At 49.9% G+C, this 12080-nt stretch overlaps 1 protein-coding gene across 2 annotated transcripts in view; it reads right to left on the reverse strand.

Annotated features, from left to right (window-relative positions):
- The window catches only part of PLA2G4A (phospholipase A2 group IVA), a 119360-nt gene that overhangs the window by 5644 nt on the left and 101636 nt on the right, over window positions 1-12080 (reverse strand). For both annotated transcript variants that reach the window (XM_006110860.5, XM_006110859.5), the window contains 2 exons: window positions 989-1184; window positions 582-739 (listed from right to left, as the gene is read on the reverse strand). In XM_006110860.5, coding sequence (XP_006110922.3) covers window positions 582-739; window positions 989-1184 — 354 coding nt within the window. The remainder of the gene's footprint in view (window positions 1-581; window positions 740-988; window positions 1185-12080) is intronic.

Below are 12080 nucleotides of genomic sequence, written 5' to 3' on the forward strand. Positions count from 1 at the left end.
TCCCTAGGGCCTCCTGGGGCTCTAAATCGAGATAGGACATCTACTTTAGGGAAACCTGCCTTGGACTAATTTTGAGGCTTCCCTAAGTGTAAACATGCTATTTCGAAATAAGTTATTTCGGAATAACTATGCCAGAATAGCTTATTTTGAAATAAGCGTGCAGTACAGACATACCCTATTAGTGAGGAAGCTGGGAAATGGTACTATTCACCTTCTCTGTGATAGGGAGTTGTCTTCATTCAAATTGATCTGTAGCACTTCCACTGAGATCCATGGGATTCTGCACACAAATCCAGGGCAGCATAGGATCCTTAAACAGTTAACTGGCTTTGTTTTTTGAAAACGAACTTTGCTATCGTACTAGTTGGGCTGTGCCATACAAATAAATGCAAAACCGCATAGCTAACTGCATATACAAATCTCTTTTTGAGCAAGCTTGTCACACAGGTAGGAAAAAAATCAAAGTTTTTAGCTAGTAAATTTAAGGATTTATTCTCATCTCTAGTTAATCCCATCACTATCTGGACTCCCTACATCACCTCTGAACTAGTGTAAATCAAATATTTTTATACTATACATACATCTAAGTTATTCAGAGTGTTGAACTCCATTAGGTCGTGAAGCCTTTTGAAAGCTTCATTGGAATATTGGAAGTTGAAGGTTGAGAATGGTGTATTAGGATCATCAAAAATATCGAAGTCAGCAAAGTCCTTCTCCTCCTGAGTTTGTCTTGGAACACCTACAGAGACAACGAAAGACAGAGGCAATATTTTTTCATTCTGAAAAAATAAAAAGGGAAGATTTAAGAGATGAAGTATCAAGTTCTATAATCATAACTTGCTTTTATATGGGTATTTGGAAATTCATGACCATTATGGAAAGATTTCTAGGTATTTCTGATACAAAGTATTCACCATGTAACAACTGATAGATTCATTTCTAGTTCCAGGAACACCAAGATTTAGTGTCTCAGCTATTATGAACTCACCTGGAGCTTTATATTCCCGGAAGTTGATGTTTGCCAGAACAAAATGGATGATTGTCGGACAGTCATTCTCTGTAGCAGTATTCTTTGGTTTGAAAACATAGCACTCCTTCAGGCCCTCTCGATCAAACACATGTGGATCTATTTTTGGAAAAGGAAGGTTGTTCATTTTGGCCCATTTTTCAGCAAGCAAAATTTCCTAAAAAAGGAAATAAAATTTAAAATGTTTACAACAGCCCTTGAATTTGGAGACTTTCTAATGAGGGTCTTGCAGATAAACAAAGATAACCAATGATAGGAACAATTTGAAAAACCATTGCTTTTTTACTTTAGTGAGAGTATTGGCATGATTTGCCAAACTGGTCTTGATGCTTAAATACAAACAATGAAGTGTAGGCTCTTCTTTAAAGACTGATCAATCCAAAATCCTTCAAGTGAAATTCCACTCTCACAAGAATCTCTCCAAATTTTATTTTCTTACGTAACTCAGTCCCCTGTTGTGCAGAGACTCATATCTGATGGTCTTACTTTAAAATGACATTTTTATTCTTCCAGGGCCAACTAGAAGGATCAAAATTGAATTCTACCTTCAGTATCATCATCAGAATTATTTCAAAAGCCACTTACACTTGTGTGAATATAGTGAAAATAAAAGGGATTTGCACAACTACAATTCAAGGCCCAATTTGGTCCACACAATCTTTATTACTCCTGATAATTTACAAAAAGGAGAGCACTCCTCTTGACTGTCAGATTTTAGGAGGAGTTTGTGTTGCTAACAGCTAAAAAAACCACACCCATAGTTTTATTTTTATATAGAGCACCACTGCTATGGAAACCAAAGAGATTTAAGCAACACTCATCCATGAACTGCTAAATTTACAGAATTTCTTCTCCGAGTAGAACTGCTTTTTAAATCATGCTACAGTAAGGATGGGAACCTGGAAAATAGTGTGTTGTTTTCTCACAACAGAAAAGTAAACAAAATAATTTGCAGACAATGACACAAAAGTACGTAATGTGGGTGTATTATTAGAGGGTAGGGATGACCAGTCTATATTTAACCATGCGTTAGCTAAATATAAGAGAATGAAATAGGATTTTCCTTTGGGAAACCATTTTGGACACACACGAGACTAAAAGGCAAGATATGAAATAATAAAGGGGGATTACAGTCATTATCTTCAGACGGCAGATTTCACTGTTTTGGACAGATGAGACCTATTTCAAATCTACTGCAAACCAAGGAGAAATTTTGCTGTGAAAAGCATGTCAGTGGGAGCTGCACAGCATGTACATGTTAGTGCAGAGTTTGGCTCGGGTCCTTTTTGGCAGAGGGAAAGTTGCTAGCAGAAAATTCATGCTTACAGATTATAGCTATTTGCTAGGTAGAAGAGTGCCTGTATTCAGTTACTCCTGGGGTAACTCTGTGCTGCTCATAATTAATGAGCTGTGAATACTTTTAATTTTTTGCACAGAAAACAGCTTTTGCTGGACTGTTGCTATAGAATCACCTCTTTGCCCACCCGAAAGTGCTGTGGTACTAAAACACGGCAGCAGCTCCAAACCAGCTAGGGAACAGAAAGAGCCTGAAGAGCTTTCTTAGCAGTGCCTGTCAGGACAGGTGAGGAGACTAAGTGAATTGCACTGGTGGGGGGTCATAAAGACTAGCAAGGGAAGACAGATTGGGGTAGGTGTGCAGGTGGGGGGAAGGTTTATAGAGCTACAGTGGGATGCAGGATAGCTGAGCAGGGGCACAGAAACAAATAGGGACAGGAAAGCAGAGCCACATAGGGCAGGGCAATGGCTTGGTGGGGGGCAGAGAGAGAGAGACACATGGGACTAGGAAGAGGGGTGCAGGGGTGCTGGGGATAGGAGAGGGAGTATCGAAGGTAGTGGGAGGGGGGAGTGGAGGGATACATGGGGATAGGCTGGATGTGCATGACTTGGTGGGAGAAGCTAGGGATAAGCCAGGGTCTGCATGGTGGAAGCACCCTAACAATCGTTCCCTGCCCCCCTCCCCAAACATGTTTCATACTTTTCCCACCCATATTTAACAACCCTCCAATTTCACACCCAGGCTCCTTCCCAATGACGAATCTCCTCTCCCTCAGCTTCTCCTGACTTCCCCTCAAGTCTTTGCATGACTTCTGAGGGAGGCAGGAAAGACAGTTCTGTATCATAATTTAAATAAAGTATTACTCTGAGTTCTGTATTAATATGCCTAGTAAGGGAGCTATTTGTCAAAAAACATTTTCTGGATCTTTTTTGTTGTCTATTTTGTTGCAGACATACTTTCTGACAAGATTTATAAAGAAATGACCAAAAATAATTGAATGTGGTGTGATGATAGAGTTATTTTGAGAAATAAAATAAGCAGAATTTTTCAAAATTTGAAAATATTGCGCACAGAATTTTTAATTTTTTGGCACAGAATTCCCCCACGAGAAAGTATTTCTATCAAATTCAGTGTTCACAATTATTAGCTTAGCCTTTTAAGAGATTCCTTTGAGACAAAATTGGATGCATTTTATTTTTGTTTTTTTCCAAGATTCTACCCTTCTGTCAAATGGTCTTCAGTGTTCTTGGGTTTTTTGATGGAATTTATATGAAGGTCTAAAAGTGCATGAAACCCTCTTGATATTTTTATTATTTTATGCTACTCCCAATCTTCCAGCCAAAAACCTACCAACAGAGAGAAACTCAATGCACAAAGAGCATTACAGGACTATGCCTTTAAAAGCTTGCACAGAGAACACTACTGGGAAAACATAAAAATGTAAGAAGTGTCTCAGTGGAGATGACATTACAAAGTCAATGATACTAGATGTTCACGGGAACGGATCCTGTGCTCCCTTAATGACAAAAAATGGGCCAAATCCGAAAGTGAATTTTGCCTAATTAAGACTTAGATTTCAGGATTCAGTCAGTTAAGTGGAGGTGGAGTGTTTATGAGGGAAAAATCTAAGAAGCATGACAAGTTCAGAAGTAGCCTGAGTTTGTTTAACTTTATTGTTAGAAATAGTACATGATAACTGGAGTCAAAAGAGAATAGAGAAGTGCTCTATTTTTTTCAGTTTGTTTACTCAGCAATTGTCTACAGATCTGTGGCGGGGTAGCCCCGCCCCTCCCGGAAACCGCCGGGACGCCGCGACTGCGGGGGGAAGGCTCACCCCCCGGAGGGGAGTGGATCACCGCCAGTTGTCCCCGAGCGGGGGGGCCGACACACCGGCCGGGTGACGAGCCGGGGCCGGCCGGCAGCGCAGAGAGGGGGCGGGGCCAAGCTGACGTAGTGATGACACCACGGGTAGGACGGTCCTGGGAGGGGCCGGAAGCCGACGAGGGGGGTGACATAATCTGCCTGCGACCGGCGGGTAGTTCAAAAGGTCGCAGTGGACCAGCCATAGGGGGGAACGCCGAGGAGACGCACCCCCCCCCGCGAACCGGCGAGTGGACGTTATTATTGGAGGCCCTGGGCAGGATCAGAGGAAGAGCCCAGGTGAGCCTATGGGTCCTGGGGGAAGAAGCAGCCCAGGGCAGGGACGCGGACCCTGAGGGCAGGGGAGTTTAGGGGTCTCGACCCCCCCTGCTAGGTGGGGGAGTCTTTTTCCCCGACCTTAGGGCCCTGGGCTGGGGACCGGAGTGAGGGCAGGCCCGGACCCCCTTCCCCCAACCGCCTAACAAAACCGAACGGAATCGGTCACTTCAAGGCGCCTATAATCAGAGAACTGAGGGGGGCGGACGTAAGCCCCTCCGCACAGGGGGAGAATCCCTACATGTGGTGGAGAATGTGGGAATAGTGGACCCCGAAACGGGGGTCCGGATAGGGGAAAGGGTTAACAAAGTCTTGATTGCCAGGAGACAATGGAGGCAAATAAAATTCTGGAGTGGTGGACGGAGACCCAGAAGGTGCAGCAGCAGCAACAGATGCAGGCGCTGCAACAGCTCCTCAACCAGTTCCAGGAGCGTCAGGAGCAGATGGCGTGAGGCGCACCAATGACGGTACCTGGGGCGGCAGCGGGGTCCGGAGGAGGAGAGGGGGTCGGCACCCAATTGCCCATATGGCTGACGAAACTAGGGCCGGAAGACGACCCTGAGGCATTCCTGGTTATGTTCGAGAGGGTGGCCGCCGCCGCAAAGTGGCCACCAGAGCATTGGGCTACCCTCCTCGCGCCCTACTTGTCGGGGCCGGCCCAGCTAGCATACCGAGGGATGTCCTCCAGCGATGCCTTATGTTATTATAAAGTTAAAGAGGCGATTCTGGACCAATTAGGGGTGACTCCAGAGACCCACCGCCGGCGGTTCAGAGAGGCCAGGTACGACTCCCGCGAGCGACCACGGGCGGTGGCGCAACGGGTTAAGGAAGCGGGGATGAGATGGCTTGAACCTGAGACTAAGACGGGGGCCCAGGTGGCGGATCTCGTGATACTTGAACAATACGTCAGCATCCTCCCCGCGGAAGGGCAGTGGTGGGTACGACGGCATCTTCCGGAGACCTTGGATGAAGCGGTGACCCTCATGGAACACTACTTAGCCGCAGAGGGGCCAGAGGGGAAAGGAGCTGCGGGGGCACCGAGAGAACCCCGAAGGAACGAGGCTGGGACGGGTAAGCCCGCGGGAGCCCAGCGGGCCGGGGAAGGCGCCGGGAGTTCCCTGGGCCCCCTCCCGACGAGGAGGCTGGCACCTCGGTGGAACCGGCCGATTGGTGAGGCCAGGGGAGATCGGGCGACCGAAACGAGGCCGGGCACCCCGCCACCCGAGGGAGCTCCGAAGGTGGTCTGCTATCAGTGCGGGCAGGAGGGTCATTACAAGAGGGACTGCACCCTGATGGACTGCACCTTTGGGCAGAGGCGCGCTGGGGGCACGGACAGGAAGGCAGCCAGCGCAGCTCAGGTAATTAAACGACTGTGGGTTAATGGGAACCCGGTGGAGGCTATTCTTGACTCGGGATGCGGGCAAACCATTGTCCGAAGGGACGTGATACTTCCGGGGCGGGCCCGGGGTGCCCCCATAGCCCTCCGGTGCGTCCACGGAGACATTCATTACTACCCTACGACCCGGGTACGGATAGGGGACGGGGAGTTGGAAGCGGAGTGTGTAGTCGCCGTCGGCCCTAAGTTAGCGTACCCCCTCCTGCTGGGACGGGATTGGCCCGGCCTGAAGCGACTCCTGGGACAGTGGGATAGCGGGAGACATCCTAAAAGGGAGCCAGAAACAGGGCAGGGGACCTTGGTAGCCCAAGGAGAGCAAGATGAGGGGGGGATTGTGCCAGCAAGGGCTCCGGACGCCGGGACACCGCCCACCGTCCGTCTCGACGTAGAAGAAGGGGACTTCCTCACTCAACACTACGGGAAGCCTGGGAGCAGGTGCGCACCACAAGCGAGCCACAGGAGGGGAACCCGCCCAATCAGCCGGATGGACCGCGATTTGAGGTAAAAGACGACCGCCTGTACCGAGTGTCTTCGGGGGAACTCCCTGGGGAGGAAAGATGGCAGCTGCTGGTCCCAAGACCGTACCGGTGGAAGGTCCTGGAATTGGCCCACGAACACCCGTGGGCCGGGCACCTGGGCAGGGAAAAAACTCAACAGAAGATACTCCAGAGATTCTATTGGCCCGGGGTGTACCAGGAGGTTAAGAATTTCTGTAACTCCTGCCCCCAGTGCCAAAGAACAGCCGGGGGCCGGGTCCCGCCGGCTCCCCTGGTGCCCCTGCCGGTGGTAGGGACCCCCTTTGAGAGGGTAGCATTAGACCTGGTAGGTCCGCTCGAGAAATCTGGGCGCGGACATAATTACATCCTGGTCATCGTAGACTACGCCACCCGTTGCCCAGAGGCGGTGCCCCTGAAAAGAGCCACCACCCCGGCCATAGCGGAGGCATTAGTCAAACTATTCTCATGGGTCAGGCTGCCCCGGGAGTTACTGACAGATCAGGGGACGAATCTAACGTCTAAGGTTATGACGGAACTGTGTAAGGTCTTGCAGATTAGGAAGCTCCGGACGTCGGCATATCACCCCCAAACCGATGGGCCGGTGGAGCGCTTCAACCGCACGTTGAAGGGGATGCTGCGGAAGTTCGCACAAGATGAACCCCGGGAATGGGATAAGCTGCTGCCTGCACTGATGTTCGCCGTCAGAGAGGTACCGCAGGCATCGCTCGGGTACTCCCCCTTCGAGCTGTTATACGGGCGGCGACCGCGGGGGATCCTGGATCTCGTAAAGGAGGGATGGGAAACGTCGGTTTCTCCCGCCTTGGGGGCCGCCCAGTACGTACAGAAACTGAGGTGAACCCTCCATGACCTAGCGGGCCGGGCCCGAGCGAACCTAGAGAAGGCGCAAGAAGGGCAGAAGGCCTACTATGATAGAAAGGCGCAGGTGAGGGAGTTCGAACCAGGTGAGCAGGTTCTACTATTGCTGCCTAGCGGGGAGTCCAAGCTCTTGGCCCACTGGCAGGGACCCTTCCGGGTAATCAGGAAACTTGGCCCGGTCGACTATGAGGTTCGGGTAGACGGTAACCGCCGGGCAACTCAAATTTACCATGTCAACCTCTTAAAGAAGTGGCATCCACGGGAGGCTCTCCTGATTGACCCTCGGGACACTGACATTGAGTTGGGTCCGTGGGGGGAGCCGGAGGTGAGGATCGAGGGCATACGTGTCGGAGAAGAGCTCCCGGGCCCAAAGCAAGAACAGTTGCACCACCTCCTCGACCAGTTCAGGACGGTACTAACCAGCCGACCCGGACAGACCTCGTTAGTACAACACAAGATCGAGACTGAACCCGGCAGAGTGGTAAGAGATAATATGCTCCCCCTTCCCCGAAAGTTATGGGGTACGGTGAAGGAAGAACTCCAAGCCATGTTGGAGTGGGGGGTCATACAAGAATCTCGTAGCGAATGGCGAAGCCCCATTGTTTTGGTGCCCAAAACAGATGGCTCAACGAGGTTCTGCATTGACTTCCGCAAAGTCAACGCGATCTCGCGATTTGATGCATACCCCATGCCGCGGATAGATGAGTTACTGGGACGCCTGGGGAGGGCCGCCTATTTGTCGACCCTCGATTTAACGAAAGGGTATTGGCAGATCCCACTCTCTCCCGAAGCCCAGGCGAAAACGGCGTTTGCCACCCCCTTTGGGTTGTACCAATTCAAAAACATGCCGTTCGGACTACACGGGGCCGCTGCGACCTTTCAGAGACTCATGAACCAGGTCTTAAGGGACCATCAGGACTACGCAGCGGCATACATTGACGATATTGTGATATTCAGTGAGTCCTGGGAGAAACACTTAGAGCACATTACAAGCGTATTAAGGGCGCTGAGGGAAGCGGGACTCACGGCCAACCCAAAGAAATGTCAATTCGGGAGGGCCGAAGTTTCGTATCTGGGGTACACTGTAGGGAGAGGAAAGCTGAAGCCCCTAGTAGATAAGGTCCAGGCTGTACGGGAACACCCCACCCCAACGACAAAGAGAAAAGTACGGCAGTTCCTGGGATTGGCGGGCTATTATAGACGGTTCATTCCGAATTTTTCCTCCGTGGCCGCGCCACTTACAGATCTCACAAGGAAAGGACAACCCGAGAGGGTGAGGTGGACCGCGGCGTGCGACGACGCGTTTCAGGAGCTGAAAGACCGGTGGGTCCGGGCCCCGGTGTTGGCCCAGCCCGACTTTAACAAACCTTTTACCTTGCAGACTGACGCGTCGGAGGTGGGGCTAGGGGCGGTACTGACGCAAGAGGAGGAGGGACAGGAGCACCCCATCCTCTGAGTCGTAAACTGTTTCCCCGGGAGAAGGGATATGCGACAATCGAAAAGGAGGCATTGGCCCTCAAGTGGGCTGTCGATTCACTAAGATACTTTCTTTTAGGCGATGAATTTACCGTGGTGACGGACCATGCCCCGCTGCAATGGATGCAGCAGATGAAGGACACTAACCCACGGATCTTGAGATGGTACCTCAGCTTGCAGCCATACAAATTCCGAGTCACACACCGCCCGGGGTCCACCAATGGGAATGCGGACTGGCTATCCCGTTTAGCGGAAAACCCAGAGACAGGAACGGCGAGTATGGTGCCAGACTTAAGGGGGAAGGTGTGTGGCGGGGTAGCCCCGCCCCTCCCGGAAACCGCCGGGACGCCGCGACCGCGGGGGGAAGGCTCACCCCCCGGAGGGGAGTGGATCACCGCCCGTTGTCCCCGAGCGGGGGGGCCGACATACCGGCCGGGTGACGAGCCGGGGCCGGCCGGCAGCGCAGAGAGGGGGCGGGGCCGAGCTGACGTAGCGATGACATCATGGGTAGGACGGTCCTGGGAGGGGCCGGAAGCCGACGAGGGGGGTGACGTAATCTGCCTGCGACCGGCGGGTAGTTCAAAAGGTCGCAGTGGACCAGCCATAGGGGGGAACGCCGAGGAGACGCACCCCCCCCCCCGCGAACCGGCGAGTGGACGTTATTATTGGAGGCCCTAGGCAGGATCAGAGGAAGAGCCCAGGTGAGCCTATGGGTCCTGGGGGAAGAAGCAGCCCAGGGCAGGGACGCGGACCCTGAGGGCAGGGGAGTTTAGGGGTCTCGACCCCCCCTGCTAGGTGGGGGAGTCTTTTCCCCGACCTTAGGGCCCTGGGCTGGGGTCCGGAGCGAGGGCGGGCCCGGACCCCCTTCCCCCAACCGCCTAACAAAACCGAACGGAATCGGTCACTTCACGGCGCCTATAATCAGAGAACTGAGGGGGGCGGACGTAAGCCCCTCCGCACAGGGGGAGAATCCCTACAAGGTCATATTACTGCTTCCTTATAAAGTCAGTGGTCAGTGTTGTTTGGGTGGCTCTTTTACATTGCAACAGAGATGAAAAAAAGCTTTCCTTTTTAATTGACAATGTGGCTGTAAAACCACAGTAATTTTCAGAAACAAGGTTCCCAAAACAGATGTATTCCTCGACATTACTTAAAACTCACTTTCGACAACTGACAAGAATTTCAAATTGATGGTGGCCCTTTAACTACTCCATGAATATTTCCTTGTGGTTACTGTTTTACCATTAGCTTTAACCATCGTTGGAAACATTAACCTTCCTTTGGTCTCTTAGAGCTATCTGCATGTTTTGTCGGTTTACACCAACAGGGCCCAATAAGCAGTCCCACGCTGCTTCCTGCAGCTCCCATTGGCTAGGAATGGCAAACCACGAAGAACGTGAGCTGCAAGCAATTATACCTTAGATTCTCAGGTAAATAAAGTGTTTGGCAGCCCACCAGAGGTTAACTCTGGAGAACCATGTCGGGCCCATGCACCGTTAATTGCCGACCCCTGGTTTAGATTGGGAAGCCAGTGGATCAGGGATTCTGCCTTCTACTCTTGCCACTTTTAAGAAATAATAAATGTCATTTAAACTTTAATGTGTACTATCCACTGTATTGCAGTGACTAAACACAGATAAATCTTTACCAGACAATGCAGAGACATTCCCTACGTCATATAATGGTGTTGCTCTATGAAGCTAGAGCATAAGAATTCTTATATTCATATTCCAGCTATTACATTTTTTCCAGCTACTAATGTGCATGTGTTTAATCTCAAGAATTCTTGTGCCAACTACACGGCAACCACCTTAAGTAGTTACAAATGCAGCGGTTATAAACTTGGATCTTTCTCATGCTATTTTTAGTCTGACCGAGACTGCGGCACAGTCAGACTGGCGTACACCTCTACTTGCTTTTCCCAAACACAAGTGTAGACTTCACCTAACTCCTACGTGAATACAAAGGTCCTGACTCTCATGTATATTGCAGCCACTTTACATCACTCTGGCAGAGTAAAGGGGCCTGAAAACGTATGTAAATGTAATGTACTGGAAAGCAGTGAAAAGGAAGATCAGGGCCCAACAATTTTCTAACTGCCATAATTCTCACTATGCAAACCCAACTATCAGCCTGGGCCACTTTCCTCACAGCACTTCCTAACAGAATATCAGATTCATTTTGGAATGACAGCATGCAATCCATTTTGTAGACTTCCTGTTACCTAATCATCATTATTGTAATGGATATGGCAATTTCCTCCACCATTTGAAGGAGTAATACTTACAGTACTAAGTCTGTGTATCATTGTGGGTCAGGGACTGTGCATCATTCTCTTGGGGCCAAGAACCTGGGAGGGAGGAGAATTAAGCAAATTCCCTCATCCCATATGAGAGCCCTGACCACTGGGAAACTGAGTTGTTAACTATGTATGTATATGCACATGCACGCAACCTCCAGCCTCATCGACCAGCCACCCCTCCTGCCAAATTCCCATCAGTCGGCCCTGGCTTTCCTCGGGGCAAAGTCTGATCCACTAGGTGTATTCTGAGCACTCCTGCTGGCCTTAATTCCCCTGCAGACAGTGTTAGATCAACAGAAGAGTCCATCTGTCAACCCAGCTATTGCCTCTTGAGAAAGCAAATTACTTCTGCAGATAAGAAACCAATCCTGTCAACATGGGTAGTCTATGCTGAAGTGCCACAGCTGTACTACTACAGCATTTCAAGTGTAGGCAAGCCCTGAGGAAGCTAGGGAATTTAGACAGTAGCTGGGTGAGGATTTGGGAGATCTCAATGTCACATAGATGCTGGGCCCAGCCACTTATGTCCCTTGGTGCATCCAGTCCTGAATGATCAGTCACGTCTGAAAATAAGACTGGGACTTCTGAAATTGTTACCCCTCTTAACTAATGTATTTACAACAACAATTTAGTAGTATTTAAACTAAGATTAACTTATGTTTACACTGTGCCACGAGATGGCCTATAAAAAGATATACACTGTGAAGCATGCACCAACGCAATGTGATCTAACTGCACTGTGGGAACATTACTGGCACAAAAATCAGTTCACGTTAGTGCACTCCTGTTTGAAAGAAGTTTACATTAATGTGAACTAGGAACCCTTTCATTTGGACCAGCAGCATCCATACAAGACAGTTAGACTGCAACTCTTAAATGTGTGCTGCATAGCTTGCACTGTGGTGCAGCATACACAAGCGCTAAGTATGCTGACATATATTCCATAGATGATCTAACACTGAGGTTCTGGCGAATAACAAAGAGTACAATTTTTCCTTTCTTACAATAAGAAT

The sequence above is a fragment of the Pelodiscus sinensis genome, chromosome 9 (genome assembly GCF_052426305.1).
Source record: "Pelodiscus sinensis isolate ZL-2025 chromosome 9, ASM5242630v1, whole genome shotgun sequence".
NCBI lineage: Eukaryota > Metazoa > Chordata > Testudines > Trionychidae > Pelodiscus > Pelodiscus sinensis.